General features: G+C 62.0%; 1 protein-coding gene across 1 annotated transcript in view; it reads left to right on the top strand.

The window, feature by feature from the left end:
• The window catches only part of LRP1 (LDL receptor related protein 1), an 81,306-nt gene extending 57,063 nt beyond the window's left edge, over positions 1-24,243 (top strand). Inside the window, exons 43-89 of the mRNA XM_004429287.3 lie at positions 2,691-2,895; positions 3,285-3,477; positions 4,211-4,336; positions 4,531-4,659; positions 4,909-5,028; positions 5,226-5,339; positions 5,653-5,802; positions 5,874-5,996; positions 6,270-6,386; positions 6,571-6,699; positions 6,961-7,083; positions 7,171-7,311; positions 7,399-7,589; positions 8,423-8,606; positions 8,760-8,845; positions 9,023-9,142; positions 9,605-9,792; positions 9,919-10,124; positions 10,681-10,869; positions 11,497-11,645; positions 12,063-12,156; positions 12,275-12,391; positions 12,592-12,711; positions 13,072-13,194; positions 13,363-13,488; positions 13,953-14,069; positions 14,755-14,861; positions 14,964-15,096; positions 15,792-15,911; positions 16,045-16,167; positions 16,515-16,655; positions 16,759-16,893; positions 16,973-17,092; positions 18,155-18,423; positions 18,954-19,132; positions 19,605-19,711; positions 19,962-20,078; positions 20,587-20,763; positions 20,895-21,035; positions 21,146-21,319; positions 21,554-21,715; positions 22,063-22,237; positions 22,373-22,474; positions 22,626-22,690; positions 22,780-22,870; positions 22,969-23,113; positions 23,256-24,243. Coding sequence (XP_004429344.1) covers positions 2,691-2,895; positions 3,285-3,477; positions 4,211-4,336; positions 4,531-4,659; positions 4,909-5,028; positions 5,226-5,339; positions 5,653-5,802; positions 5,874-5,996; positions 6,270-6,386; positions 6,571-6,699; positions 6,961-7,083; positions 7,171-7,311; positions 7,399-7,589; positions 8,423-8,606; positions 8,760-8,845; positions 9,023-9,142; positions 9,605-9,792; positions 9,919-10,124; positions 10,681-10,869; positions 11,497-11,645; positions 12,063-12,156; positions 12,275-12,391; positions 12,592-12,711; positions 13,072-13,194; positions 13,363-13,488; positions 13,953-14,069; positions 14,755-14,861; positions 14,964-15,096; positions 15,792-15,911; positions 16,045-16,167; positions 16,515-16,655; positions 16,759-16,893; positions 16,973-17,092; positions 18,155-18,423; positions 18,954-19,132; positions 19,605-19,711; positions 19,962-20,078; positions 20,587-20,763; positions 20,895-21,035; positions 21,146-21,319; positions 21,554-21,715; positions 22,063-22,237; positions 22,373-22,474; positions 22,626-22,690; positions 22,780-22,870; positions 22,969-23,113; positions 23,256-23,396 — 6,604 coding nt within the window. The 3' untranslated portion in view covers positions 23,397-24,243. The remainder of the gene's footprint in view (positions 1-2,690; positions 2,896-3,284; positions 3,478-4,210; positions 4,337-4,530; positions 4,660-4,908; positions 5,029-5,225; positions 5,340-5,652; positions 5,803-5,873; positions 5,997-6,269; positions 6,387-6,570; positions 6,700-6,960; positions 7,084-7,170; positions 7,312-7,398; positions 7,590-8,422; positions 8,607-8,759; positions 8,846-9,022; positions 9,143-9,604; positions 9,793-9,918; positions 10,125-10,680; positions 10,870-11,496; positions 11,646-12,062; positions 12,157-12,274; positions 12,392-12,591; positions 12,712-13,071; positions 13,195-13,362; positions 13,489-13,952; positions 14,070-14,754; positions 14,862-14,963; positions 15,097-15,791; positions 15,912-16,044; positions 16,168-16,514; positions 16,656-16,758; positions 16,894-16,972; positions 17,093-18,154; positions 18,424-18,953; positions 19,133-19,604; positions 19,712-19,961; positions 20,079-20,586; positions 20,764-20,894; positions 21,036-21,145; positions 21,320-21,553; positions 21,716-22,062; positions 22,238-22,372; positions 22,475-22,625; positions 22,691-22,779; positions 22,871-22,968; positions 23,114-23,255) is intronic.
• Positions 24,244-25,499: the final 1,256 nt, after the last annotated feature.

Raw genomic sequence — 25,499 nt, 5'->3', positions numbered from 1 at the left:
TGGTGAGGCCCCTCACCTGAGCAGTCCTGGCCCACACCTGAGCACAACTTCCTTCCCGAGTTTAGCAGCACTCGGATGGTTTTCCCAGAGCTTCACTAGGAAACTACAGGCCACACAAAACCCAAAGGCAGCTCCTCAGACATGGTGAATGCACTGAAGCTGGATTCCTCCCCTGATGGGACTCAAGGCCGGCCCCAGCCCAGCCGCCTGGCCCCGCCACCCCCGCCGACCAGCACAGGGGCCTCTGACCCCTACCCGCCTCAGCCCTGTCTGCACGGACACGCACGTGACACACATCTCATCTGCCCTGCCGTGACCCTTAGCGACTTCACCTGTCTGGGGCTGGCCCCACCTGTCCCTCCATGGAGGAGCCGTGCTCTGGGCTCCCACCCCCATCGCAGAGGCGATGGAGCATTGCGGCTTCAAGAAGCCCCTGGTGTTCGCCCACCAAATGCCTTTGCTCTGAGCCCAGCGGATTTAGTCATTCACTCAGCAAATGGCTTTTGAGAACCACCAATGTGCTGAGGATCCAGTGGGGAATGAGATGGACATCGTATTTGAGTCTAGTCATGATGAGGCTGCAGGGAGCTTCATGAGTGAGTGACGAGGACCCGACCCAGGCTGGAAGTCAGGGAACGTGTGTCCTCAAGGAGGTCTGGAGGATGACGGGGGTGCACTGAAGCTGGGGCAGGGTACAGCAGAGAGAGCTGAGCTGTCTGGGAGAGGCCCTCCCTTGGCCAGAAGGAGGAATAGGGAGGAGCCAGTATGGACCCAGCTGGAGGGGCAGGGGCCTCCTGCCGAGCCTACCCTGCACCAGCCCCGGACGCTCATACTCCGGCTGCTGATCACCTGCCCCTCAGGAAGGCCTCTCCTCCTGCCCTTCCCTGGGCCCCTTCCTGGGGAGTGGTTTTACCAAACTCAGAATCACATTTGCAGTACAAATCATTCTCTACATGTGACAGTTTGTCACTGTAGGAAGAGAGCCGCTTCTCACCGTGGTGTGAGCTCAGCTGTACCCAAGGGCGTGGAAGTCCCTGGTGGGGACCGACAAGGCAAGGAAGATGACTCTAACAGCTGCCCCAGGACACCCATTTTCTTCTGTGGAGGCCAGAGAGAGATGCCACCATGCAAACTCCCATCCTGATTCCAAGGGCCGTCCAGAACCCCCACCTCTTCCCGGGATGAGGCCTTTAAAATCAGAGCCTCAGGGCTGGCCCGGTGGTGTAATGGTTACGTTTGTGGGCTCCGTTTCAGTGGCCCAGGGTTCGCAAGTTCAGATCCCGGGTGCGGACCTACAGACCGCTCATCAGGCCATGCTGTGGCAGTGTCCCACATACAAAGTAGAGGAAGATCGGCAGAGATGTTAGCTCAGGGCCAATCTTCCTCACCAAAAAATAAAAAATAAAATCAGAGCCTCATCTTCAAGAGCTCGCTGAGGCTGGGTGCAGCCAGCACCTCCCTCAGGGGAGGGGAGCGTCCTTTTCCTCCCTGAGCGTAGTGGCTGAAGCTGATTGCTCAAGTGTGATGGAGAGACTGGGGGAGGGGGTGGTAAAAAGAGAGACCTGGAGAGGTTTGAGGAGTCAAGTCTACCGGCTGGAGGATAGCTCTGTGGCCAGAACAGCAGAGGGTGGAGGGAGGAGGGGCACAGAGGCACTGGGTGGGAGGCAGGGGGCAGGCCCATGAGAGAACTGGCGAATGGAACTGGCTTTTGTGTAGCTCGGTGGTTCTCAAACTCCAGGGTGCATGAGGATCGCCTGAGGAGCGCTGGAAAGTGCTGGCTCCCCGGCCCCACCCCAGGCCTAACCGAGTGTGAATTTCTGGGACCGAGGACCCAGGAATCACGTTCCAATGCAGGTGGTCTGAGGACCACACTGGCACACCCAATGGGACCAGCTGACCAGCCCTGAGGTCTTCCACACCCCTCTCGGAGCCTCACCACCCCCAAGAGGAGGAAGGCATGGCCAGCCATCCCCACCACCTCCTTTACTGAGGAGGCCAAGGCACAGAGGGGCCAGGAGGCTCGTTCAAGGTCAGAGCTAGTGAGGAGCAGAGCTGGGGCTCAGACCCCAAATATGCAAAGGCCTTAAATTATAGAGAAGGTGATTCTTGGGAACTTCTTGAGGGTAGGATCCACCCACCCCCAGGACCTAGGACACAGCGGACACTTAACCAGGGTTTCCTGGATGCAGGGAGAAGGGAGCAGTTTAAAATAACAGAAGATACTCACACAACATCTGCCGGCTGTCATCAGGATGAGTATTAACTCATTTAATCCTCAAACCCCTCCACAAGGCGGGCAGTAGTCTTACCCCACTTCACAGGGGAGGAATCTGAGGTGCGGAGAGGGGAAGGAACTTCCTGAGGTTCCTAGCTGGTAAGTGGTGGAGCTAGGATCAGAACCCCGCGCCCGACTCACTTGGCTGCACTGTCTCTCCGTAAACACAGATGGTCGATCCACAGACACTGAGAAACACACGCACACACGCACATGCAGACTGCGCTGCAGCTGGGCCCTTCCTGGGCACCGGGCTGTGTTGGCCTTGGTGGCTCGGAGGTTGCCTGTGGCGCTGGGGTCTGGTTCACACCCTGGCCGACCCCTGGGTTTGGCTGTCTGCACGCTGTGGCCCGGGCCCTCCCTGGAGGTCTCCCTAGCTTTGACCCCCGATCCCTGTGGCTCTCTCTCCCCCCAGCCTGATGTTCTGGACCAACTGGAACGAGCAGCACCCCAGTATCATGCGGGCAGCCCTGTCGGGAGCCAATGTCCTGACCCTCATCGAGAAGGACATCCGCACCCCCAACGGCCTGGCCATCGACCACCGTGCCGAGAAGCTCTACTTCTCCGATGCCACCCTGGACAAGATTGAGCGGTGCGAGTATGACGGCTCCCATCGCTATGTGAGTCTCTGGGGGCGGGCAGCACGACGGGGCTGGGGTCGGGGGACGGCTGGTCAGCTGAGGAGGAGCCTGCCCAGGCACAGAGCAGCAGAAAGGGAGCCAGATGGTGCAGTAGGAAGAGCCAGGAGAATGAGGAGTCCCATCCAGCCCTGACGTTGCCACTTAGCTGTGTGGCCTTGTGCAATACTCCACCTTCCGGGCTTGGCTTCCTCATCAATTAAATGAGGGAGATGGCAGGGTACCTCTCCAGGTCCTTCCCATTCTGTGACCATGTCTAGGGAGCGTAGACCACGGCCAGGCCCCCTGGTCCCTGGAGCCAGCTGCAGTGAGGTGGAGTCAGGGGCAAGAGGCCTGAGCCGTACCGTCACGGCGATGGTGCTGTCTCCCAGGTGATCCTGAAGTCAGAGCCGGTCCACCCCTTCGGGCTGGCCGTGTACGGGGAGCACATCTTCTGGACTGACTGGGTGCGGCGGGCTGTGCAGCGGGCCAACAAGTACGTGGGCAGTGACATGAAGCTGCTGCGCGTGGACATCCCCCAGCAGCCCATGGGCATCATCGCCGTGGCCAATGACACCAACAGCTGTGAGTGGGGCTGCTGCCACCAGCCTTGCTCCCCTGCCCACTGCGCCAGCACATCCACATGCTATACCCTGGTCCTGCTCCCTCAGGGCCTCCACCTGTACAGACACACCTGCACCCAGCCTCACCCCCAGGAGACTCCAAAATACCTAACACTCCTCTGCTGCAGCTCCCCGAAGACATCGATACACACACACACACACGCTCATACCACCCCCAGCTGGTCTCATCCACATCCTTGGACACCCCCAGCACATGTTCTGGTCATTCCTCCCACCCAGAACCACACATACCCCCGGAACCCGGTGACACACACACATATCCCAGGCTCTGCCTACACGGCCCTCTCCATGCACGTGTACAGACACACTCCCACACTGGGCCTGGCTGAACCGAGTGTCCCCCACACAGATCCGCAGCTTTCCCAGGCTTCTCACACACTCCTCACACAAGCCCTGGGGCCCCCACCACTACACACGTGATCTCAAGGCTCCTTACACTTGAATCTCCCCAAAGCCCATAGCCCCTCTAAGAGCACATCCATCCTCGACCTCAGGCCCACCCCTAACACTCCCCACCCGGCCCTCCCAAGCAGCCTTCCCTGCCCCTCCAGCCATGAGCCACTGTCCACGGCTGGTGCAAGGAAGCTCAGAGAAGCTGTGTGAGTGGGTGTGGGCATTCTGGGTGTGCACAGTAGAGAACACTTTTAGCCCACTGTCCTCCATCCCTGCCTCAGGCGAACTCTCCCCTTGCCGCATCAACAATGGGGGCTGCCAGGACCTGTGTCTGCTCACTCACCAAGGCCATGTCAACTGCTCCTGCCGAGGGGGCCGCATCCTCCAAGAGGACTTCTCCTGCCGGGGTGAGAGAGGGAGTGAGGGAAGAGGGGCACTGGTGGGGGACCCTGGACTCAAACTGGGAACCATCTCCTCCCAGACGCTCCAACAGCCCAGCCCCCCAAAGCCTTTTACCAAAGAGAAACAGGATGACCTCAGTTCCTGGGGGAGAGGGGCCCCAGGGCCCTGGCTCATGAAGCCCCTCCGCCTCCCTCCACAGCGGTGAATTCCTCCTGCCGAGCGCAGGATGAGTTCGAGTGTGCCAACGGCGAGTGCATCAACTTCAGCCTGACGTGCGACGGTGTCTCCCACTGCAAGGACAAGTCTGACGAGAAGCCGTCCTACTGCAGTAAGGAGCCTCCTCCAGCCCCGGAGCCCCGGCCCTCCCCACCAGGCCCCTGGCCTCCAGAGTCGCCAGCCCCGGCCCGACCAGGGCCCGAGGAGTCTGGGAGCTCATGTAGGACAGACCCACCGTCAGCCCTGTGCCAGGCCCACAGTGGGGACTGAGCAGTTAGTCAAGGGAACACACGCGTGGCGTCGCATCAGAGGCAGCCTGTCCCCTGTAGCTGCTGCTGACAGTCTGCTCCCCCACCCGCAGACTCGCGCCGCTGCAAAAAGACTTTCCGCCAGTGCAGCAATGGGCGCTGTGTGTCCAACCTGCTGTGGTGCAATGGGGCCGATGACTGCGGGGATGGCTCCGATGAGATCCCCTGCAACAGTGAGTGGGACCCCGTGCCCGGGCGTCGGACCCCCAACCTCTGCCCCGCCCCCACCCTCACTGAGCTTCGGTCCCCCGGCCCCAAGGAGTCGGGGTCAGGGCACTCTATGACAGGCCTGGGCAGGAGCTTCAGGCCAGGAGCTGGCCCCCATGGGGAGGTCTCTGGCCTGATGGCACTGGGGTGGACGCTGTTCTAGAGACGGCCTGTGGGGCGGGCGAATTCCGCTGCCGGGACGGCACCTGCATCGGGAACTCCAGCCGCTGCAACCAGTTTGTGGACTGCGAGGACGCGTCGGACGAGATGAACTGCAGTGAGTGACGCCCCTGCCCTGCGCCTCCGTGGCTCCCTGCCATCTCGCTCCTGTCCCCTCTTGCCTGTCCAGCTGTCCTCTCTGCCTTCCCTCTGGCCCACATGGTGGCCTCAGTCCCACTTCTGCTGCTCGCCTCCTGGCCCGGGCACCCTGGATTCAGGGTGCGACAGTGAGCTGAAGGGGGGAACAGCGCCCCACCCCAAGGACACCGTTCAATTCTCTAAAACACGCAAAGGCACCGAATGGGCCACCAGCCTCCCTGGGAGGGTGTTTGGAGGGGACTGGTGTCACCCCTCATCCCCACCCCCACCAGGCGCCACCGACTGCAGCAGCTACTTCCGCCTGGGGGTGAAGGGCGTGCGCTTCCAGCCCTGCGAGCGGACCTCCCTCTGCTACGCACCGAGCTGGGTGTGCGACGGCGCTAATGACTGCGGGGACTACAGCGACGAACGCGACTGCCCAGGTCCGGCCGGAGGCAGGTGTGTGGGGGTGGGCCTCTGAGGTGCAGTGCCCTCACGCCTCCCTTGCCCCCAGGTGTGAAGCGCCCCAGATGCCCCCTGAACTACTTCGCCTGCCCCAGTGGGCGCTGCATCCCCATGAGCTGGACGTGTGACAAGGAGGATGACTGTGAGCACGGCGAGGACGAGAGCCACTGCAGTGAGTGCCACCCCCCCCACCCAAGCAAGCCCAAGGGCCTTGCCATAGCCACTAGGGCCCCGTCCAGGCCCCACCTCTTAGTTCCCTCCCAGGAAATGCCCTCCGAGGGCCTACACCCCTTGCCCCCCACCCCCGCCCAGACCGTCAGGCTCCTGCTGATCCCCCACAGAGGGTGCTGTGGGTGTCTCTCCCATCCGTCCTGTGGGATCTACCTGCCCAGCTGAGTGACCCGCCATCCCCTCCCTCTCTAACTATGGCTTCCCACTGCCCCAGACAAGTTCTGCTCGGAGGCCCAGTTTGAGTGCCAAAACCATCGCTGCATCTCCAAGCAGTGGCTGTGTGACGGCAGCGATGACTGTGGGGACGGCTCGGACGAGGCAGCTCACTGCGGTGAGGGGTGCTGGGATCAGGTTGGGGAGGTGGCTCCGGGAGGGACAGACCCCCCCACACTCTGCCCATATGCACACATACCTCCTGCAGGAGGGACAGCCCAGCAGTGGGGATGTCACCCCAGCTGCCCAGGCCCGCTCCACCTGCTCTTGAGTCTCTCAGTGGCTGCCTGTTTCCCCCACAGAAGGCAAGACGTGCGGCCCCAACTCCTTCTCCTGCCCGGGCACCCACGTTTGCGTCCCTGAGCGCTGGCTCTGTGACGGTGACAAGGACTGTGCTGATGGTGCTGACGAGAGCATCACGGCCGGCTGCTGTGAGTGGCAGGGGCCATGAGGAGTGGGTGGGCAAGTGGCCACAGTGTCACTTTGCAGAAGGGGAAACTGAGGTCAAGGAGAGAAAGTGCTTCAGCAGGGGTCACCCAGGGGGCTAATGGCAGAGCCCCACCTACAACCCAGGTGCCTGGATTCCCCGTCCAGCGCTCTGCCCTTCTCCCAGTCGGACCACAGGAAGGTCCAGGGTGACACTCAGCGGCGCGTCAGGCGGGGGCTGATGGGCCATCTGCCTCTGCCTGCAGTGTATAACAGCACGTGTGATGACCGCGAGTTCATGTGCCAGAACCGCCAGTGCATCCCCAAGCACTTCGTGTGCGACCACGACCGGGACTGTGCCGACGGCTCTGATGAGTCCTCCGAGTGTGGTGAGCCTGGAGCCGCAGTGGGAGGCGGGGCCTGCCCTCACCATGCCCTGTGCCAGGCCGCCAGCCTCACCACCCATCCCCCTCCAGAGTACCCGACCTGCGGCCCCAGTGAGTTCCGCTGCGCCAACGGGCGCTGTCTGAGTTCCCGCCAGTGGGAGTGCGACGGTGAAAACGACTGCCACGACCAGAGCGACGAGGCCCCCAAGAACCCGCACTGCACCAGCCCAGGTGGGCCCGACGGGGGCTCCCCTCCACCTCTCGCCCCGACCCCGACCCCGTGGGACCCCGCTGACCTGCCGCCTCCCCCCTCCCCAGAGCACAAGTGCAACGCCTCCTCGCAGTTCCTGTGCAGCAGTGGGCGCTGCGTGGCCGAGGCACTGCTCTGCAACGGCCAGGATGACTGCGGCGATGGCTCGGATGAGCGCGGCTGCCACATCAACGAGTGTCTCAGCCGCAAGCTCAGCGGCTGCAGCCAAGACTGTGAGGACCTCAAGATCGGCTTCAAGGTGTGCCCCACCCCAGGGTGGCCCCTCCCACACCCCCAAGCCTGGCGAGCTCCTTTCTCCCCCCTCCTTCATTCGTTCATTCAACACCATCCCCAGCACCTACTGTGCCAGGCAGTGTTCTAAGCACTGGGATGCAGCAGTGAACAAAACAGAAGTCTCTGCGTGATTGGGTTCTGTGTCTATTTGGAAGGTAGAGCTAGCAGGCTTTGCCGGCAGATGAGCGAAGGAGGGGTGTGCAGATGTCAAGGAGGCGCCACATGTACAGGTCTGCAGTTCAGGGAGAGGCCAGACCTGAGAGCGAGATCTGGGAGTTATCACCATAGAGACAGCATTTAAATCCATGAGTCAGGATGAGATCCCCAAGGGAGTCCGTGTAGATGGAAAAGAGGGGCGGGCGGTCCAAGGTCTGAGCCTGGCGCTCAGCCACACTGAGGGCAGGGAGGGGAGGGGGGCTGGCAGAGAAGCCTGAGAAGGGGCAGGTGAAGAAAGCTGGAGCAGGAGCGTGATCGGCTCTGCCCAGTGATGCTGACGGCCGCACAGATGAGGCCTGAGCGTCGCCCTCTGGATGCAGACACGTGGCAGTTTCCAAGGACTCATTCTAGTGGTTTGGGTGGGGGTGAGAGCCAGGTTGCTGGCGTGGGTTGGCTCGGTACCTGTTTGCTGCCTGCCTCCCCCTGGCAAGGCTGGGCTTTCCCGTCACAGCCAGCCACCCAGGAGGGAACCAGAGCCCCAGAAGGGCTTCTGACCCCAGGTCTCCAGGGTGGGAGCCTGCAGCTACCAGGGGGGCCCAGACCTCTGCGCTGTCCCCAGACCAAGGCTCCCTGTGTCTGCAGTGCCGCTGCCGCCCTGGCTTCCGCCTGAAGGACGACGGCCGAACGTGTGCGGACGTGGACGAGTGCAGCACCACCTTCCCCTGCAGCCAGCGCTGCATCAACACCCACGGCAGCTACAAGTGTCTGTGCGTGGAGGGCTACGCCCCCCGCAGCGGCGACCCCCACAGCTGCAAAGCTGTGACTGGTGAGCCGGGCACTTGGGGGGTATGAGGTGGCCTGGACAGCTGGGGGCTGTAGTGGGAGGGCTGGGACAGCAGAACTCAGGACAGGCTGAGACCGACCGAAGGCACTAGAATGTGATGCAGCCAGCGGCTGAGCCAGGATCGTCTGTCTCCAGATGAGGAGCCGTTTCTGATCTTCGCCAACCGGTACTACCTGCGCAAGCTCAACCTAGATGGCTCCAACTACACGCTGCTTAAGCAGGTACCAGACCCGGCCTCCTCACCCCCACCCGCCTCCCCAGGCCCAGAGTCACTTTCTTTACCCAGGACAGCCCCCTCGTGCTCCCCACCTGGGCCCAGGGTTGTCACCCCCTACTGACCTCTGCAGCCACCCCTGTCCTGACCCACAGCCATCCTTCTCCCCACTCCCCAAATCCAGGGACTGAACAACGCTGTCGCCTTGGACTTTGACTACCGAGAGCAGATGATCTACTGGACGGACGTGACGACCCAGGGCAGCATGATCCGGAGAATGCACCTTAATGGGAGCAACGTGCAGGTACAGCCCGCCTCAGTGGGCAAACTGGGCTGGAGGCCAGAGGTCCAGCCCCAGGGCCCAGCCCCAGGCTCTCTCTGTCTCTCTGGCTCAAGGCCATCTCCCCTTCTGCCCACCCACCCACTGAATTACTGCCTTCACCCCTTCCCCGCTGAGTCACTGCTGACTCAAGCCCAGAGCTCGAGCTCTAGGCGAGCCCTCTTCGTCTCCCTGATGAGCACTAAGTCCCCCTTATGTCTGACCTCCCGTAAGCCTATGCTCCCAGGCACGGTGGGGTTTGGGGTCTGGTCTCTCTCTTCCAGAGTCCTAGAGCCTTGGCTGACACCAGGCCCGGGCTGGGCACTTTCTATCCATTGTCCTCCCAGCCAAGCTCGCCACTTTACACAGGGGGCAGCTGAGCTCAGAGAGGCTGAGGGTCCTGCCCCAGGTCACCCAGGGCTCTTTCTCCCCTGCCCCTGCCCGCAGGTACTGCACCGGACAGGCCTCAGCAACCCTGACGGGCTGGCTGTGGACTGGGTGGGCGGCAACCTGTACTGGTGTGACAAAGGCCGGGACACCATCGAAGTGTCCAAGCTCAACGGGGCTTATCGGACGGTGCTGGTCAGCTCTGGCCTCCGCGAGCCCAGGGCTCTGGTGGTGGATGTGCAGAACGGGTACGTGGGCTGGGAGGGCTGGAAGAGCCCCTGAAAATGGGCGGTGTGCTCAGGCCTCCAGGCCCAGCCTCCCTTGTGGGACCAGTCCCTGGATCCCTCGGGACTCACTGCCCACCCACCTGCCAGGTACCTGTACTGGACAGACTGGGGTGACCACTCACTGATCGGCCGCATCGGCATGGATGGGTCCGGCCGCAGCGTCATCGTGGACACCAAGATCACGTGGCCCAACGGCCTGACCCTGGACTACGTCACAGAGCGCATCTACTGGGCCGACGCCCGTGAGGACTACATCGAGTTTGCCAGCCTGGACGGCTCCAATCGTCACGTTGGTTAGTGCGCCAGTGAGGCTGCCCGGGCACAGCATACCTGCTGGGCACGGGAGTCTGAAGCTACAGGGGATCAGGCCTTTGGGGCAAGAGCGGGCATAAAAGCCAGAGGGCATGGTCTGAGGACACCACCCAGCAGGAGTGTGGGGGTTCAGAGCTCCCCAGGGCACACCCCGTGGACTGGCCCCAGCACGAGGCCACCATCAGCTCCCTCGGGAAGGAGAGACAGAGGCCCCTTCCCATGCACAGTTCCGGAGGACTGGGCCCCAAGGAAGGTGGGATTGCAGGCTTGGGGTTGGGGCACTTCAGCTCCCCCGCACTTCCTGATGGGAAACCATATACTATTGTGGAGCAGGAACCTGCAGTCCAGCAGCCTGCATCTGAGCTCCGGCTCTGCCACTCATTAGCTGTGCAACCTGGGGAAGCCACCTAACCACCGGACATGAGGCTGGCGCCCACCTCACAGGGCTGTTGTGGAGTTAAGGAGGTCCAGTAGGGAAGGCGCCCAGTATGTCCATGGCACTGACCGCTTCCGGGCCTGTCCCCTCCCCGTCTGCAGTGCTGAGCCAGGACATCCCGCACATCTTCGCACTGACCCTGTTTGAGGACTACGTCTACTGGACCGACTGGGAGACAAAGTCCATCAACCGAGCCCACAAGACCACGGGCACCAACAAGACGCTCCTCATCAGCACCCTGCACCGGCCCATGGACCTGCACGTCTTCCACGCCCTGCGCCAGCCGGACGGTGAGCAGCCAAGGGGTGGGAGCAGGTGAAGGGTGAGCCAGGCACGGGGACCCCAGGGTGGGATGGGGCCCCGGCAGGGTTGGGACCCCCACAGTGTCAGCAGGGGTTCCTGCCCACCCTTTCCCCAGCCTTGACTGGGCAGTGCTTGCCAGACCCTGGGAGATTCGGGAGGCTGGAGACAGGCTAGGGTCTGGCTCTCAGGTGGGCAGCCTGGGTCCAGCCCTGGAATCTTGGAGCAGCAAGGCCCTGAGGCCCGTCAGGCAGGGCGGGTCTGGGTGCAGACCACCGAGGTGGGACACCAGAGACAGGCAGGCCATAGCCGAGGGAGGGACAGGTGAGGCAGTGTGCAGGCTTTAGGCCAAGCCTGATCCTTGGACTTCGAGAGAGGACTTTCCTGTCTCTGGCTCCAGCTCCCTCCTGAGAGGGAGGATCCACCTCCCTCTGCCGGGGTGGTCTGGATCCACCCCGCCTCTGCCCAGGATGGAGTGGGCTCGGCAGCCCTTGAAAGTCCAGAGAAGTGCTACCAGCACATGCTGCCTTCTTTCCACCAGAGGCCAGTGGCCAGGGGAGCAGTGGTCCATACGCTGGGGCCAGCCAGCTGCCCTTTGACCCCTTTTTCTCTGGCAGTGCCCAATCACCCCTGCAAGATCAACAATGGCGGCTGCAGCAACCTGTGCCTACTGTCCCCCGGGGGCGGCCACAAATGTGCCTGTCCCACCAACTTCTACCTGGGCGGTGACGGGCGCACCTGTGTGTCCAACTGCACGGCGAGCCAGGTGGGGCCCTTCCCCTCAACCCCATTCGCCAATGCCTCGTTTCCCTCCCCCACACCAGTACCCCACTCCTTGGCCCCCACACCTGCTCTGATGTCCTCACGCATCTGGTTTTCCCATGCTAACACCCCCACATCTCTTGCCTACCTCTTGTCTCCCCACAGCAATACTTTTATACCTGTCACCTCACACAAACACCTCCACACCCTGACCCTGACCCCCCCTCACCCACACCCCAACCCTGACCTCTACACTTTCCCCAACACGGATAGCCCTCGCCTGGCCTTCCTGCACTCGCCATATCCCAACGCTCCACCCAGCTCAACCTCCCCCCAAAATACCCTGACCCAGCCCCTCGAAAGAAAACCTCCTGAGCTCCCCAGACCCCCACCAACCCCTCTTGCCCCACCTGCCCTCCAGTTTGTGTGCAAGAACGACAAGTGCATCCCCTTCTGGTGGAAGTGTGACACGGAGGACGACTGCGGGGACCACTCGGACGAGCCCCCCGACTGTCGTGAGTGCCCAGGGCGGGGTGGCGAGAGGGTCCCGAGTCGGAGCAGCCTGACGCCCAAGGCTCTGAGTGGCCGCGCCCACCCCCGGCCCTTGTGACACTGAGCCTCCCCTCCCGGCAGCCGAGTTCAAGTGCCGCCCGGGACAGTTCCAGTGCTCGACAGGCATCTGCACAAACCCTGCCTTCATCTGTGACGGCGACAACGACTGCCAGGACAACAGTGACGAGGCCAACTGTGGTAAAGGGCTGCCCTCCCTCCCCGGGATTTGGGGGTTTTGTACTGCACTCCAAGGCCCAGGAAGCCCAGCCCGCAGCAGCCTCCGCTCCAGGCTGGACTCCTGCAGCTCCAGGCCCTGAACCTGCAGGGGCTGGGGCGCCCCCCCGGCCCCTGAGCCCTCAATCCGCCATTGCTCACCCCCCGCTCCTCCCACCCCACAGACATCCACGTCTGCCTGCCCAGTCAGTTCAAGTGCACCAACACCAACCGCTGTATTCCCGGCATCTTCCGCTGCAACGGGCAGGACAACTGCGGGGACGGGGAGGACGAGAGGGACTGCCGTGAGTGCCCGGAGCCACGGCCGGGACAGGCCGGGGGGGAGACATGGCACAGACTCGCCGTTCACATTGAGATCTACCCCACTTCATCCAGGGGCCCTGCTGCTCTCAAGTAGTGTCATCAGATGGGCAAAAGAAATGATGTGGGTGGGCCTAGGTTTGCTCAGAAAATCATCATGCTTGGTGTAGACAGGTGCAGATCCAGAAAACCAAAAGCACCAGAGTTGGAGATAAACTGTCCCTTCCTCCCAAGAGTTGCTGGCAGGACCGGGCCCTGGGCTTGGAAGAGGGAGAAGCTGGTGGTCTGAATGGTGGTGGGAGGCAGGATGGCAGGTTTTCATTCTCTCCCCCTCCCCCCCGCAGCCGAGGTAACCTGTGCCCCCAACCAGTTCCAGTGTTCCATCACCAAGCGCTGCATCCCCCGTGTCTGGGTCTGTGACCGGGACAACGACTGTGTGGACGGCAGCGACGAGCCCGCCAACTGCAGTGAGTTGCCTGGCGCCCGCCTCCCACAGAGAGCCCACCCTTCCCCCCCAGTGCCCGCTACTCCCACCGCCCCACACGCCACCCCACGGTGGCCGCTCCCACCCACTCCCCCACCCTCACAGCACATTCCTGAAAGGAGCCTCCCCTCACCACCGGGCCCCCTTGCAGCCCAGATGACCTGCGGTGTGGACGAGTTCCGCTGCAAGGACTCGGGCCGCTGCATCCCAGCACGCTGGAAGTGTGACGGAGAGGACGACTGCGGGGACGGCTCCGACGAGCCCAAGGAGGAGTGCGGTGAGCAGGGGGCCGAGCCCCACCCCGCTGGGGCAGGCATCCTGCCTGGGTAGGGTGGGGTGGCTCCCATGGGTTGGGGAGGGCTGGGCTGCCTGCTGATTGGGTCTGCATGGCCTGGCACTGGGCTTCCTGTGCCCACCACCTCCTGCCTAATTCCCCTGTCCCTGCCCCACAAGACATCCTCAGCACATACCTGTGTTGAATCTCCTCTGCCCACCCTATGGGATCTATTAATCCCTTCCCCCAAGCAGCTTCCCAACTTGTGTCCCTCCTGCCCCATATCCTCCATGTAGACCCCACATCTCAGAACACTGTCTGGGCTTGCCATTGCTGACCTTTCTCAGGCTGGAATGCCCACTCTCCCATTCCTGGCCAGCCCGACCACGCCTGTCTGAGATCCTGATGTCTGCCCCCTACTCTGTCCCTGACTGCCCGCCTTCTGCCCCCTCTCTTCTCCTCCCCAGACGAGCGCACCTGTGAGCCCTACCAGTTCCGCTGCAAGAACAACCGCTGTGTGCCCGGCCGCTGGCAGTGTGACTACGACAACGACTGTGGGGACAACTCCGACGAGGAGAGCTGCAGTATGTCCCCACCCCTCCCCACCCAGCCCACAGCTGCCCTCCCCAGGAGACCTCTGGATCCACCCTCTCAGCAGCCCTGCCCCTACCGCCACCAGGCTGCACAAGGGCCGGTGGCCACCCCCGGGGGCTGGGGGTCAGGAGCCCCTCCCTCCTCACCCCCGCTCCATGTTGTGTTTTTGAGTTTGTGCCATTTCACCTCATCTCATGTTTCTCTCCATTTTCACACTGTCCTCTCGGGGGTGCAGAGGTAGGTGTCTCGGACGTGCCCGTGCTCCCACCACACCCCTGCCGCTGCCCCCGAGCCCACCCGTCCCCGTGCTGTGCTCAGCCCATTGTCCTTGACTGGCCTCCCCCTAAACCCTGGTGCTTGTCTTAGTGGTCTGCCCCCTCCCCCTCCCCACACATAGTCCGTCCTGAGGGCAGGGCCAGGGACCCATGCCCTCTCTCGTGTGTCAGCCCCAGAGGGGTGAGTGTGAGCACCCTCTGTGCCTGGATGGTCCCATGAGGGCAGCCAGTTGGCTTGCCCAGGATTGGTTGAGCATCTTGGTCATTATGCCAGTCAGCTGTGGCCTTCAGGGACACAAGGATGGGGGGGTATCGCTCTGCCCAGGGCTGGAAATGCCCTCGAGGGATGAGTCCCTATGCCCACCCTCCTGGGGCCTGTCTCTCCCCTGTCCTTCCTCAGCCCCTCGGCCCTGCTCTGAGAGTGAGTTCTCCTGTGCCAACGGCCGCTGCATCGCTGGGCGCTGGAAATGCGATGGGGATCATGACTGTGCTGATGGCTCAGATGAGGTAGGCAGGGAGACCAGAAGAGGGAGGTATGGCCTCAGAAGAGTCAGGGCAGGGCCACAGGGGTGCCCAGATCTGACTGGGATGCTGCTCCTGTGCCCACAGAAAGACTGCACCCCCCGCTGTGATATGGACCAGTTCCAGTGCAAGAGTGGCCACTGCATCCCCCTGCGCTGGCGCTGTGATGCAGATGCTGACTGCATGGACGGCAGTGACGAGGAGGCCTGTGGCACTGGCGGTGAGCCCTTCCTTGGCCCCCAGCCCTCCCACCCGCCCCCCACAACAGCCCTTAGTCAAGGAGCCAGTCAGGCTGAAATCTAGCAGAAACTGGTGGGCTGTGTCCATCCAGGCCCCACCCCACAAGTTCTGCAAGACAGTCACTGCCCCAAGAAACAAAGTCCTGCTCCCTTTCCTTTCCTGGGGCAGTGAGGCAGCAGTGGCCCCCGTGGACCTGCCTGGGCTCCGCAGCCCCCCGGGGAGTGTGAAGCCCAGTGAGAGAAGGTCGGGGCTTGGTGCAGAGACCCCAGCAGTGAGGGCAGACATCCTGGCTGTGCCCTGGTGGGCTAAGGACAGGGACTGGACCCCAGGTCTCCTGACTCCCAGCCCAGTGCTGCTCCTCTGTATCTGCCATTGAACTACAGCAGGCCCTAGTGCCCTGCCACAACCACCAGAGAACAGGGCCCTCTGGACCCCTCTGGACACTCTTCCCCAAAAAGGTCTCTTCATCTCCCTTAAATACCAGAGGAGGGAGTTCTCTCCCGCTGCCCAGCTGGTAGAAAATTAGGAGACCCCGGTTCAATCTGGCTGCACCACTGCTTGCCTGGTGACCCCTCTGGGCCTCCACCTGTGGAGGGAGGGGTCTGGGCAAGACCCTGCCCCCAGCAGCCTGGAGCTCAGGGCTCATGCTTTGCTTTTGCTCCCCCTGGCGCCCAGTGCGGACCTGCCCCCTGGACGAGTTCCAGTGCAATAACACCCTGTGCAAGCCGCTGGCATGGAAGTGCGACGGCGAGGACGACTGCGGGGACAACTCAGACGAGAACCCGGAGGAGTGCGGTAAGGCTCGAGGGTGGGGCGACTCTCAGGGGGGGACGGGGCGGTGGGGGCAGGGGCGGGGCTCTCATGCTCCCCACTGGCGAATGGCCCGCCCGCCGAGGCTGATTCCGGCTGTCTCCTCCCACGGCCGCAGCCCGGTTCGTGTGCCCTCCGAACCGGCCCTTCCGTTGCAAGAATGACCGCGTCTGCCTGTGGATCGGGCGCCAATGCGACGGCACCGACAACTGCGGGGATGGGACTGATGAGGAGGACTGCGGTGAGCAGGGGCCAGTGAGAGGGCGCCTGGGGGGCCTAGAGTTGCGTGCTGCACAGGGGGAGGGGTGGGCCAGGTGGGAGCTGTGACTAGGGAGTGTCGTCGCCCATTGCTGGGAGCCTGGGGGCCCCTCCTTCGGAGAGAGAAACCCCTGGGGAAGGCACCGAGGCTTCCTGGCCCCCTTGGTCTTGAGATGGAGACTGGGAATCTGAGTGTTTAACTCGCTTCCCCTGAAGCTTGATAAAGAGCCAGGCTTGGGACCCACCTGTAGCCGTGGCTGACTGGGAGTTCCTGTGGGAGGAGGGCCAGGGTGGTGAATACCCAGGACCTGAAGCCCCCACCCTCCCCAGAGCCCCCCACGGCACAGACCCCCCACTGCAAAGACAAGAAGGAGTTTCTGTGCCGGAACCAGCGCTGCCTCTCCTCCTCACTGCGCTGCAACATGTTCGATGACTGCGGGGACGGCTCTGACGAGGAGGACTGCAGCATCGGTACGACGAGCGTGCGGGGCGGCGGGGGCGCTGGGAAGGGGCCGAGAACCGAAGCCCAGGCCTGGGGTGGCTCAGGGAGGAGGACACACTCTGTTCCCTACAGACCCCAAGCTGACCAGCTGCGCCACCAACGCCAGCATCTGTGGGGATGAGGCGCGCTGCGTGCGCACCGAGAAGGCCGCCTACTGCGCCTGCCGCGCTGGCTTCCACACTGTGCCAGGCCAACCCGGTTGCCAGGGTAGGAAGGCGGGGCCCCGAGGGGGTGGGCAGAATCCCCAGCCGCAGGACTCCCCATGACCCCCCCATGTCACCCCCAGACATCAACGAGTGCCTACGCTTCGGCACCTGCTCGCAGCTCTGCAACAACACCAAAGGCGGCCACCTGTGCAGCTGCGCGCGCAACTTCATGAAGACGCACAACACATGCAAGGCTGAAGGTACGGGAGCCGGGAGAGGACAGAAAGAGCGGGCGGGGCTGTGCAACGCCAGGGTATAAAACAGGGGCGACCGGGAATGGGCTGTTTTCCCGCAGACCCCCTTGCCAAGCACGGAACTCCAGACCCACAGGTGCAGCTTTTTGCGCACAGTGCTGGCTGTGTGCAGAGGGCCAGGTCCCGGGGCTGAGGAAGTGTGGGCTGGGGGCAGCACACACGCCACACACGCCTCCTCACCCAGCACTCCGAGGAGGAGAGCGCAGAGATACGCGTTGCACACGTACAGTCAAGGGCATCCCACCCACGTATTCCCATGACGCTTCTTTCTTCAGCTTTATTGAGGTATAATTGACAAAATTGTCAGATATTTAATGTGTACAAGGTGGTGATTTGATATACATACCCCACGGGGAAGGATTCCCTCCATCAAGTTAATTGACACTTTCATCACCTCACATATTTCTTTTTTTTTTCTGGTGAGAACATGTAAGTTCTACTCCCGCATATGCTTTGACACACACTTGCACCTTCCACTTGCCTGTGTACTGACACCCACACACACCCATGCACACACGAGGGTGTGTGTATAGACACAACCCCACCAAACACAGCCAGGTGCACTCACTCACATGCCCGTGCATACTACACCCCTCCACACTTGTGCTCATCCGCCCCCACATGCATATGCACAGAGCAGGTGGTATGTAGCAGAGATCGTGGCGATGCCAGCCAGAGGCCATGAGGAGGCAGAAGTCCCTGGGGCTGGAGGAGCAGGGACAGCTCTCGGGAGTAGCAGGTCACACTAGATCAGCTCAGGGAGAAGAGGAAGGAGGTTCCCAGGGCTGAGACTGGAGCCCTTAAGCCCAGCACTGGGGCAGGTGAGCAGAGGCTCCTGGCTGAGGCAAATGGTTTTATCAGAGAAGACATTGTTAGTGTGCAAGGGGCTGGGGTGGGGAGGCCAGCACATCCCAGGCACGCTCCTCCCAACACCAGGCCCAACAGCCCCCAGCCCTGGCCTCCTGCCCCTGGCTCCCCCCACTGACATCTGGCCTCTTGCCCCTCCAGGCTCTGAGTATCAGGTCCTGTACATCGCTGATGACAATGAGATCCGCAGCCTGTTCCCCAGTCACCCCCATTCGGCTTACGAGCAGGCCTTCCAGGGTGACGAGAGTGTCCGCATCGATGCCATGGATGTCCACGTCAAGGCTGGCCGCGTCTACTGGACCAACTGGCACACGGGCACCATCTCCTACCGCAGCCTGCCACCTGCCGCGCCTCCCACCACTTCTAATCGCCACCGGCGACAGATTGACCGGGGCGTCACCCACCTCAATGTGAGCACCAGGCCTGGGGTGGGATCCATGCAGGGGCATGGGCTGGGTGGGAAGATTCCAAAGAGCCGAGTTTGAAAAGGACAGTGGGAGGAGGCGAAGGTGAGACTGGAGGGCGAGGGCAGTGAGGCCCGGAAGACAGGCAGACGGAGCAGGGGGAGTTATCAGTGGTTGGCCCTGCCATGTTGCACCCGAGGCACAGGGCACAATGGGCACACTGGCCTTCGCCATCAGAGCCTCATTCACTTCCTGATTGTCACTGCCACCACTGTGTCAATCTCGGCCAACCTAGCTAACCTCTTTGGGCTCACTTTGTTCCTCAATAAAGCAGGGTAATAATAGCTAATCCAGGAAAACCTGTGAAGGCTCTACGTGTGGCCCATGAGAAAAGTGTCAGTTGACTCTTCAAAGCCAGGAGACTGGCTCTCAGTCTGGGATGACTTTTTAGCAGGGACAGGCTGGCGGGGGGCGGGGCTGGTAATGGGCAGGAAGACAACAGGTGGTAGCCCTGAAACTGTGACGCCCTCACTCAGATTTCAGGGCTCAAGATGCCAAGGGGCATCGCCATCGACTGGGTGGCCGGGAACGTGTACTGGACCGACTCTGGCCGCGATGTGATTGAGGTGGCGCAGATGAAGGGCGAGAACCGGAAGACACTCATCTCGGGCATGATTGACGAGCCCCACGCTATTGTGGTGGACCCGCTGCGGGGGTGGGCAGGGGTCCTGGGGGAGGCATCGGGTGAGGGCAGGGGCCCAGCATCCCCAGGCGTGTTCTTCCTCTCCCAGACCAGCCTGGGGCAGGAGTCCTCCTCGGGCCCTTGGGCCTTCCGAGCTGCCCCCAGCTCTGGCCCTCCCAGGCCTCCCAGCTGGCCTGCTTGGGTAGGGGCCTGACCTCCACCTGGCTAGCTGTTACGGGCAGCCAAGTTCTGGGCTTCTTCCCTGCTCCAGGAGCAGCTCTACCCAGCTGGATGACTCCTGTCAGCACATTGTGGTTCTAGAGTAAAAGCTCCTTAACCTGGCCAGGAGCCAACTCCCCCGGTCCTCTCGGGAGGAGCGCACACAACACTCTCCTCCCAACACCCAGCAGTCCCTGTGCCCAGGCCAGAATCTGGTGGCCCACTTTGGTCAGCCTCCCTTGGCAGCCTCAGGTCCTACCCACACTCACTGCTTCTCCCTCCCCAGCACCATGTACTGGTCAGACTGGGGGAACCACCCCAAGATTGAAACAGCAGCCATGGATGGGACCCTGCGCGAGACATTGGTACAGGACAACATCCAGTGGCCCACAGGTCCGTGGCGGCAGGGGGCAGGGGCTGTGGGAGGGGTGGGCTCGCTGAGGTCACATGAAAGCTGGGGAGGGAAGCGACTGGGAGGGGAGGGGATGGGGCGGATAGGCTATGGAGGCTTTTCCCAGAAGAGGTGATTGGGAGTGGTCAGGGGAACAGGCTGGAGCTGTCCCAAACACAGAGACAGTTCTGCTGTCTCCCCAGCCCAGGATGGGAGAGGCTGGGCCCTCACCGTACTCTCTGCCCCCTCCAGGCCTGGCCGTGGATTATCACAACGAACGGCTCTACTGGGCGGATGCCAAGCTCTCAGTCATCGGCAGCATCCGGCTCAATGGCACGGACCCCATCGTGGCTGCTGACAGCAAACGAGGTCCGAGTCTCAGAGCAGCCTCGGCCAGCCCTGACCTCGGGCCTCCCGTCCTCCCCACTGAGCCCAAGGCCTCACCCAGCACCTACTGTCCTCCTTGGCGTGACCCCCAATAATCCTGCAGTGCCTTCCATGCCTCTCCCAACTGGACTCCCCCTGCACCAGCCCTGCAGGCCCGAGGCCCACCCTGACCCTCTGGCCCATTGTCCATTCGTTCGTTCTACCAATGGGTATTGAGCTGCACAGAGGCAACATAGGTGGCAGTAGGAACTTAGCAAATGTGGGGAGAGGGAGCAGAAGTGGATCCTGACCCCGGAAGTCTAGGGCTGATGGGACCTTTAGCCAGTGGTGGCCACAGGAGGAGGAACAGGTTGGGGGTAGTTTGGTTTGGGACCTGTTGAGTTTGAAGTGTCTGGGAGCTATGGGGACCGGTGTCCTGGAGAATGCAGCCCGGGCCTGAGTCTCCTCCTCCTCCTCCCCCCCCCCCTTCCTCCTCCTCCTTCTCCTCCAGGCCTAAGTCACCCCTTCAGCATCGATGTCTTCGAGGATTACATCTATGGCGTCACCTACATCAATAATCGTGTCTTCAAGATCCATAAGTTTGGACACAGCCCGTTGATCAACCTGACCGGGGGCCTGAGCCACGCCTCCGACGTGGTCCTGTACCACCAGCACAAGCAGCCTGAAGGTGGGCAGAGAGGGAGAGCCCAGGCTGGGGCAGGGGAGGCCTGGGGCACTGTCTCCAAGCTGTGGCCTCAGGCCTGGTGGGCAGGGCAGGGTTCTGGGTCCCCAGGGCTCAGCATCCTCCCACGTCTGCAGTGACCAACCCCTGTGACCGCAAGAAGTGCGAGTGGCTCTGCCTGCTGAGCCCCAGTGGGCCTGTCTGCACCTGTCCCAATGGGAAGCGGCTGGACAATGGCACCTGCGTGGCCGTGCCCTCGCCAACGCCCCCACCAGATGGTACACTCACACCCCTCCCTAAGTCCCCACCCCAGGCCCCAGAACCCTCGTCTCTGTGGCCCCTGAAACCCCCTCGTCCTCTGGCTCTGCCCTGACGGTCCCTCCTGCAGCTCCACGGCCCGGCACCTGTAACCTGCAGTGCTTCAACGGGGGCAGCTGCTTCCTCAACGCGCGGAGGCAGCCCAAGTGCCGCTGCCAGCCCCGCTACACAGGCGACAAGTGCGAGCTGGACCAGTGTTGGGAGCACTGTCGCAACGGGGGCACCTGCGCCGCCTCCCCCTCTGGTATGGCCTACAGCTCTCCCACCAGGACTGCTCCTGGCCCCTGACCCAGCCTCCCCGACCTGCGTCGGGGCAAATCCCCAGCCCCCGCCCTCCCACGTCACCTCTGCCTCCCCTCATGCCTCCCGTCCCCACCCCAGGGTCCTGGCCCTCTGCTGTCCGCCTGTCCCGTTGCTCTGCAGTAGGGCTGGGGACTTCAGTGGGCCACCATCCCACTCACACGTCCTCTCCCGCCAGGCATGCCCACGTGCCGGTGCCCCACGGGCTTCACGGGCCCCAAATGCACCCAGCAGGTGTGTGCGGGCCACTGTGCCAACAACAGCACCTGCACTGTCAACCAGGGCAACCAGCCCCAGTGCCGATGCCTTCCTGGCTTCCTGGGTGACCGCTGCCAGTACCGTGAGTGAGCCAAGCCTGGGCCCTGGGGGCAGGGGATGACGGCAGCGGTGGTCACAGGGGCAAGCTGTAGGCAAGGAGGCCATTCACAGCTCAGCCAGGCCCAGTCTGCTGGTGCTCCTCGTGCTGGTGTCGCCACACTTCCCCCGAGGTAGTGAGCCCTCTGGCATCAGGATTATTCAAGCAAAAGCAGTGCCCTGTCAGGATGCTCGGGGATGTCCTCATAGCCTGGAGCCTGTGACGTGGGGCCCGCAGGGGGCTCAGGAGGAGGTGGGAGTCACCCAAAAGACCTGGGGGGTCCCCTCAGGTGTCCAGCTCCCCCCACACCTCCTCTCCCCCCCAAACCGCAGGGCAGTGCTCTGGCTACTGTGAGAACTTTGGCACGTGCCAGATGGCTGCCGACGGCTCCCGGCAGTGCCGCTGCACCGCCTACTTTGAGGGGCCAAGGTGCGAGGTGAACAAGTGCAGCCGCTGCCTGGACGGGGCCTGCGTGGTCAACAAGCAGAGTGGGGACGTCACCTGCAAGTGAGTGGGGCGCTGCCCAGCCTGCCCGCCCTGTCCCCGTCTCATGCCCCAGCCCGCCCCTCCCAGCCCTGCCGCCCCCTAGCACTTCTGACGCCCCTCGACCAGCCCTGCCCAGCCTCTCCCTCTTTCCTGCAGCTGCTCCGATGGCCGGGTGGCCCCCAGCTGCCTGACCTGTGCTGGCCACTGCAGCAATGGCGGCTCCTGCACCATGAACAGCAAAATGATGCCCGAGTGCCAGTGAGTCGGGCCTGAGCCTCACTGAGGCCTAGATCATCTCCCCTTCCCCAGATCTGAGGGGTCCTTCAGGGTCCCCGGGCCCCTCCCAGTTTCCCTAGCAGCTGTGGCTGTGGAGCTCACGCCTGCTCAGCTCTGCCCCTCCTGTCTGCAGGTGCCCACCCCACATGGCAGGACCTCGGTGCGAGGAGCAAGTGGCCAGCCCACAGCAGCCTGGACGTAAGTGGCAGGGGGTGGGGGGCCTGGAACCAGGGGACTTTGCGCCTCCTGGGCCTTTCTGACTGAGTTTCCCACCTCCTCCACTCTAGATATGGCCTCCATCCTAATTCCTCTGCTGTTGCTGCTGCTGATGCTTCTAGTAGCTGGAGCAGTATTCTGGTACAAGCGGCGAGTCCGAGGGTGAGTTATGGGGAGTCTAGAAAATTCTGGCCATTATTTTACTGCCCTAGGCTTACCCAACAGAATCCTTGCCCTGTCATACTCTTGCCTCTCCCCAGGGCCAAGGGCTTCCAGCACCAGCGGATGACCAATGGGGCCATGAACGTGGAGATTGGGAACCCCACGTATAAGATGTATGAAGGCGGGGAGCCTGATGATGTAGGGGGCCTACTGGATGCTGACTTTGCCTTGGACCCTGACAAGGTGGGCTGGGAGGAGAGAGGAGGAGGCTGTGGGTGGGGTGACTAGGGGCGTTGGGTTGGATGATGGAACGGAGGTGGGCGGTGGGGTACCCGGGCCACAGAGCCCAGCCCCTGAACCCCACCTGAACCCTCTCACCTTGCAGCCCACCAACTTCACCAACCCCGTGTACGCCACACTCTACATGGGTGGTCACGGCAGCCGCCATTCCCTGGCCAGCACGGACGAGAAGCGAGAACTCCTGGGCCGGGGCCCTGAGGACGAGATAGGGGACCCCTTGGCATAGGGCCCTGCCCCATCGGACTTCCCCCAGAGAGCCTCTTGTCCCCTGTTGGAGAAGTCCTTCAATGAGCCCCTCTTCTGCCCAGCCAGCCCTTCTCCGGCGCTGCTGGGATGTATAAATGTAAAAATGAAGGAATTACTTTTTATATGTGAGTGACCAAGCGAGCAAGCGAGCACAGTATTATTTCTTCCCTTCTCCCCCTCCCTGCCTGCTCCTCAGCACCCCTCTGCTGCCTTCAGGGAGGACGGGCAGGGAGGGCTCAGGGGGCTCCTGTAGCTGACAGGTATGAGGGGTTCCCACCTCCCACCTTCCCATCAGAACGCACCCCCACTGGGAGAGCTGGTGGTGCTGCCTCCCCCCCCCTTACAAGACACTTTGTCAAGGCTCTCCTTCTCATCCCCCCACCCCTCCTGGCTTCCTGAGGGCTAATTCTGGGGAGGGAGAGTCCCTCGCTGCCCCTCTCTGGAAGATTTGGCTCCGGCTGAGATAGGAAGGAAAGGATGGAGTTTTTTAGTTCTTCTGGGGGAGGCCATCCCAAGCCCCAGCCCCCACTCTAGGGGTACCTCTGAGATGGCCATGCTCAATACCCCTCCCAGACAGGCCCTCCTCCATCTCCAGTGCCCCCTCCGTGGCTCCCAGGGCTGGAGACTCTTCGGTTAACAGTCTCCCAGGATCCCCTCCCCTGGGGATGTGGAGCAGGTGGGGCACACCAAGGAAGGGCAAGCGGGCAGCCCCGTTTTGGGGACATGAACGTTTTAATAATTTTTGCTGAATTCCTTTACAACTAAATAACACAGATATTGTTATAAATAAAATTGTAAAAAAAAAAAAAGAAAAAAGAAAAAAGTCACTTGTGTCTACCTATGAGTGTGAGACTCTGGGAGCTGGGCTGTGCTTGCCTGCTTCAGCCACCAGAGGGAGCCATGCTCTGTGCTGGAGGCGGGTCTGAGAGTCTGGTCACCTGTGCCCTCATCTGAGAGCTGCCCCCTGTCGTCTCACTGTGGCAGGGGGTGGGGGTGGCACTGGACTTGAGGAAGATCTGCTTCTCCTGGCTGTGTGACCTTGAGCGGGTGACTTTCTCTCTCTGGATCTTGTGTTCTCTCTGGCTCTAGGGTACTAACTCCAAGATCTGTTTGTCTGCATTGTCACTTTTATGGACACCACCACCCCCCCTACCCAAAACAATCTCCCACAGCGAGAAATCCCCCCCATAAGAAAGGAACATACTGGGGTTGTGAACAGCTTCTAATCCTTCAGGGTGGTCCCATACAGCTCCCTGCCTGAGGTTGCTCTTGAAGTGCTAACATCTCACACTTCGTGGAGACTAATTAATCAGATGCCGAGATAGAACGCTGGGTTCAGGAGAAGGCGGCCCTGGAGGGAAGGAGAGCTGGGAAGACCAGTTTGCCCAGCCCCACAGGCCACCAACAGACCCAGCTCACCAACCATTGTAGACATCCCAGGGGTTGACAGGAAAGGACTACTACATTCAAAAGGGTCCCAGGTCTACTTCACCCCTGCCCAGAGCGGGGAACCTTATGCAGGTCACCTAGCTTTACACTGTCCAAGATTGAGAGAGGGTTAGAGCCCCACTCTCCCCTCAACAGCAAACAGGTGGCAAAGAACCCTTACAACTCCCGAAAGGGGAGCACTGCCTTTCATTCCACCTCCCTCCTTGGTCAAACTTCGTGTCTATTCCTCCTTTCTTGAGGAACCTATGGGTCTAGGCGCCTCTAGAAACAAGAGCCCTCCCTTGCCTCTTACCCCTGAGATCCCATCTCCAACCTCAGCCTCCAAGCCAGTTCTGAGATGCTCCATTCGTCGGGGGCTCCCTAGGGCTGCAAAGGCGCAGGGGCAGAGCGACTCTGCTGAGAAAAATGGGCATCATTGTTGATTGCCGAGAAGGAGGCTTGTGCCTCCATCTGCCCACCAGGTGGCGCATGCACGCCTGCAGGGCCGCTCATCCTGAAGCCCAGCACAGCCCCCTCTCCAACACACACACTAATTATACACCTGCCGGTGGACCCCAGCCCAGCCTCTCACTTCCTTCCCTCAGGCTATTCTGCCACACCCCCTACACCCTCGCCAGCAGGCTCCTCTCCCTCC

This window comes from Ceratotherium simum, chromosome 17, assembly GCF_057802395.1.
Source record: "Ceratotherium simum simum isolate JZ-2026a chromosome 17, ASM5780239v1, whole genome shotgun sequence".
Taxonomy (NCBI): Eukaryota; Metazoa; Chordata; class Mammalia; order Perissodactyla; family Rhinocerotidae; genus Ceratotherium; species Ceratotherium simum.
The sequence above is the reverse complement of the archived record's forward strand: the minus strand, read 5'-3'. Positions and strand labels throughout refer to the sequence as shown.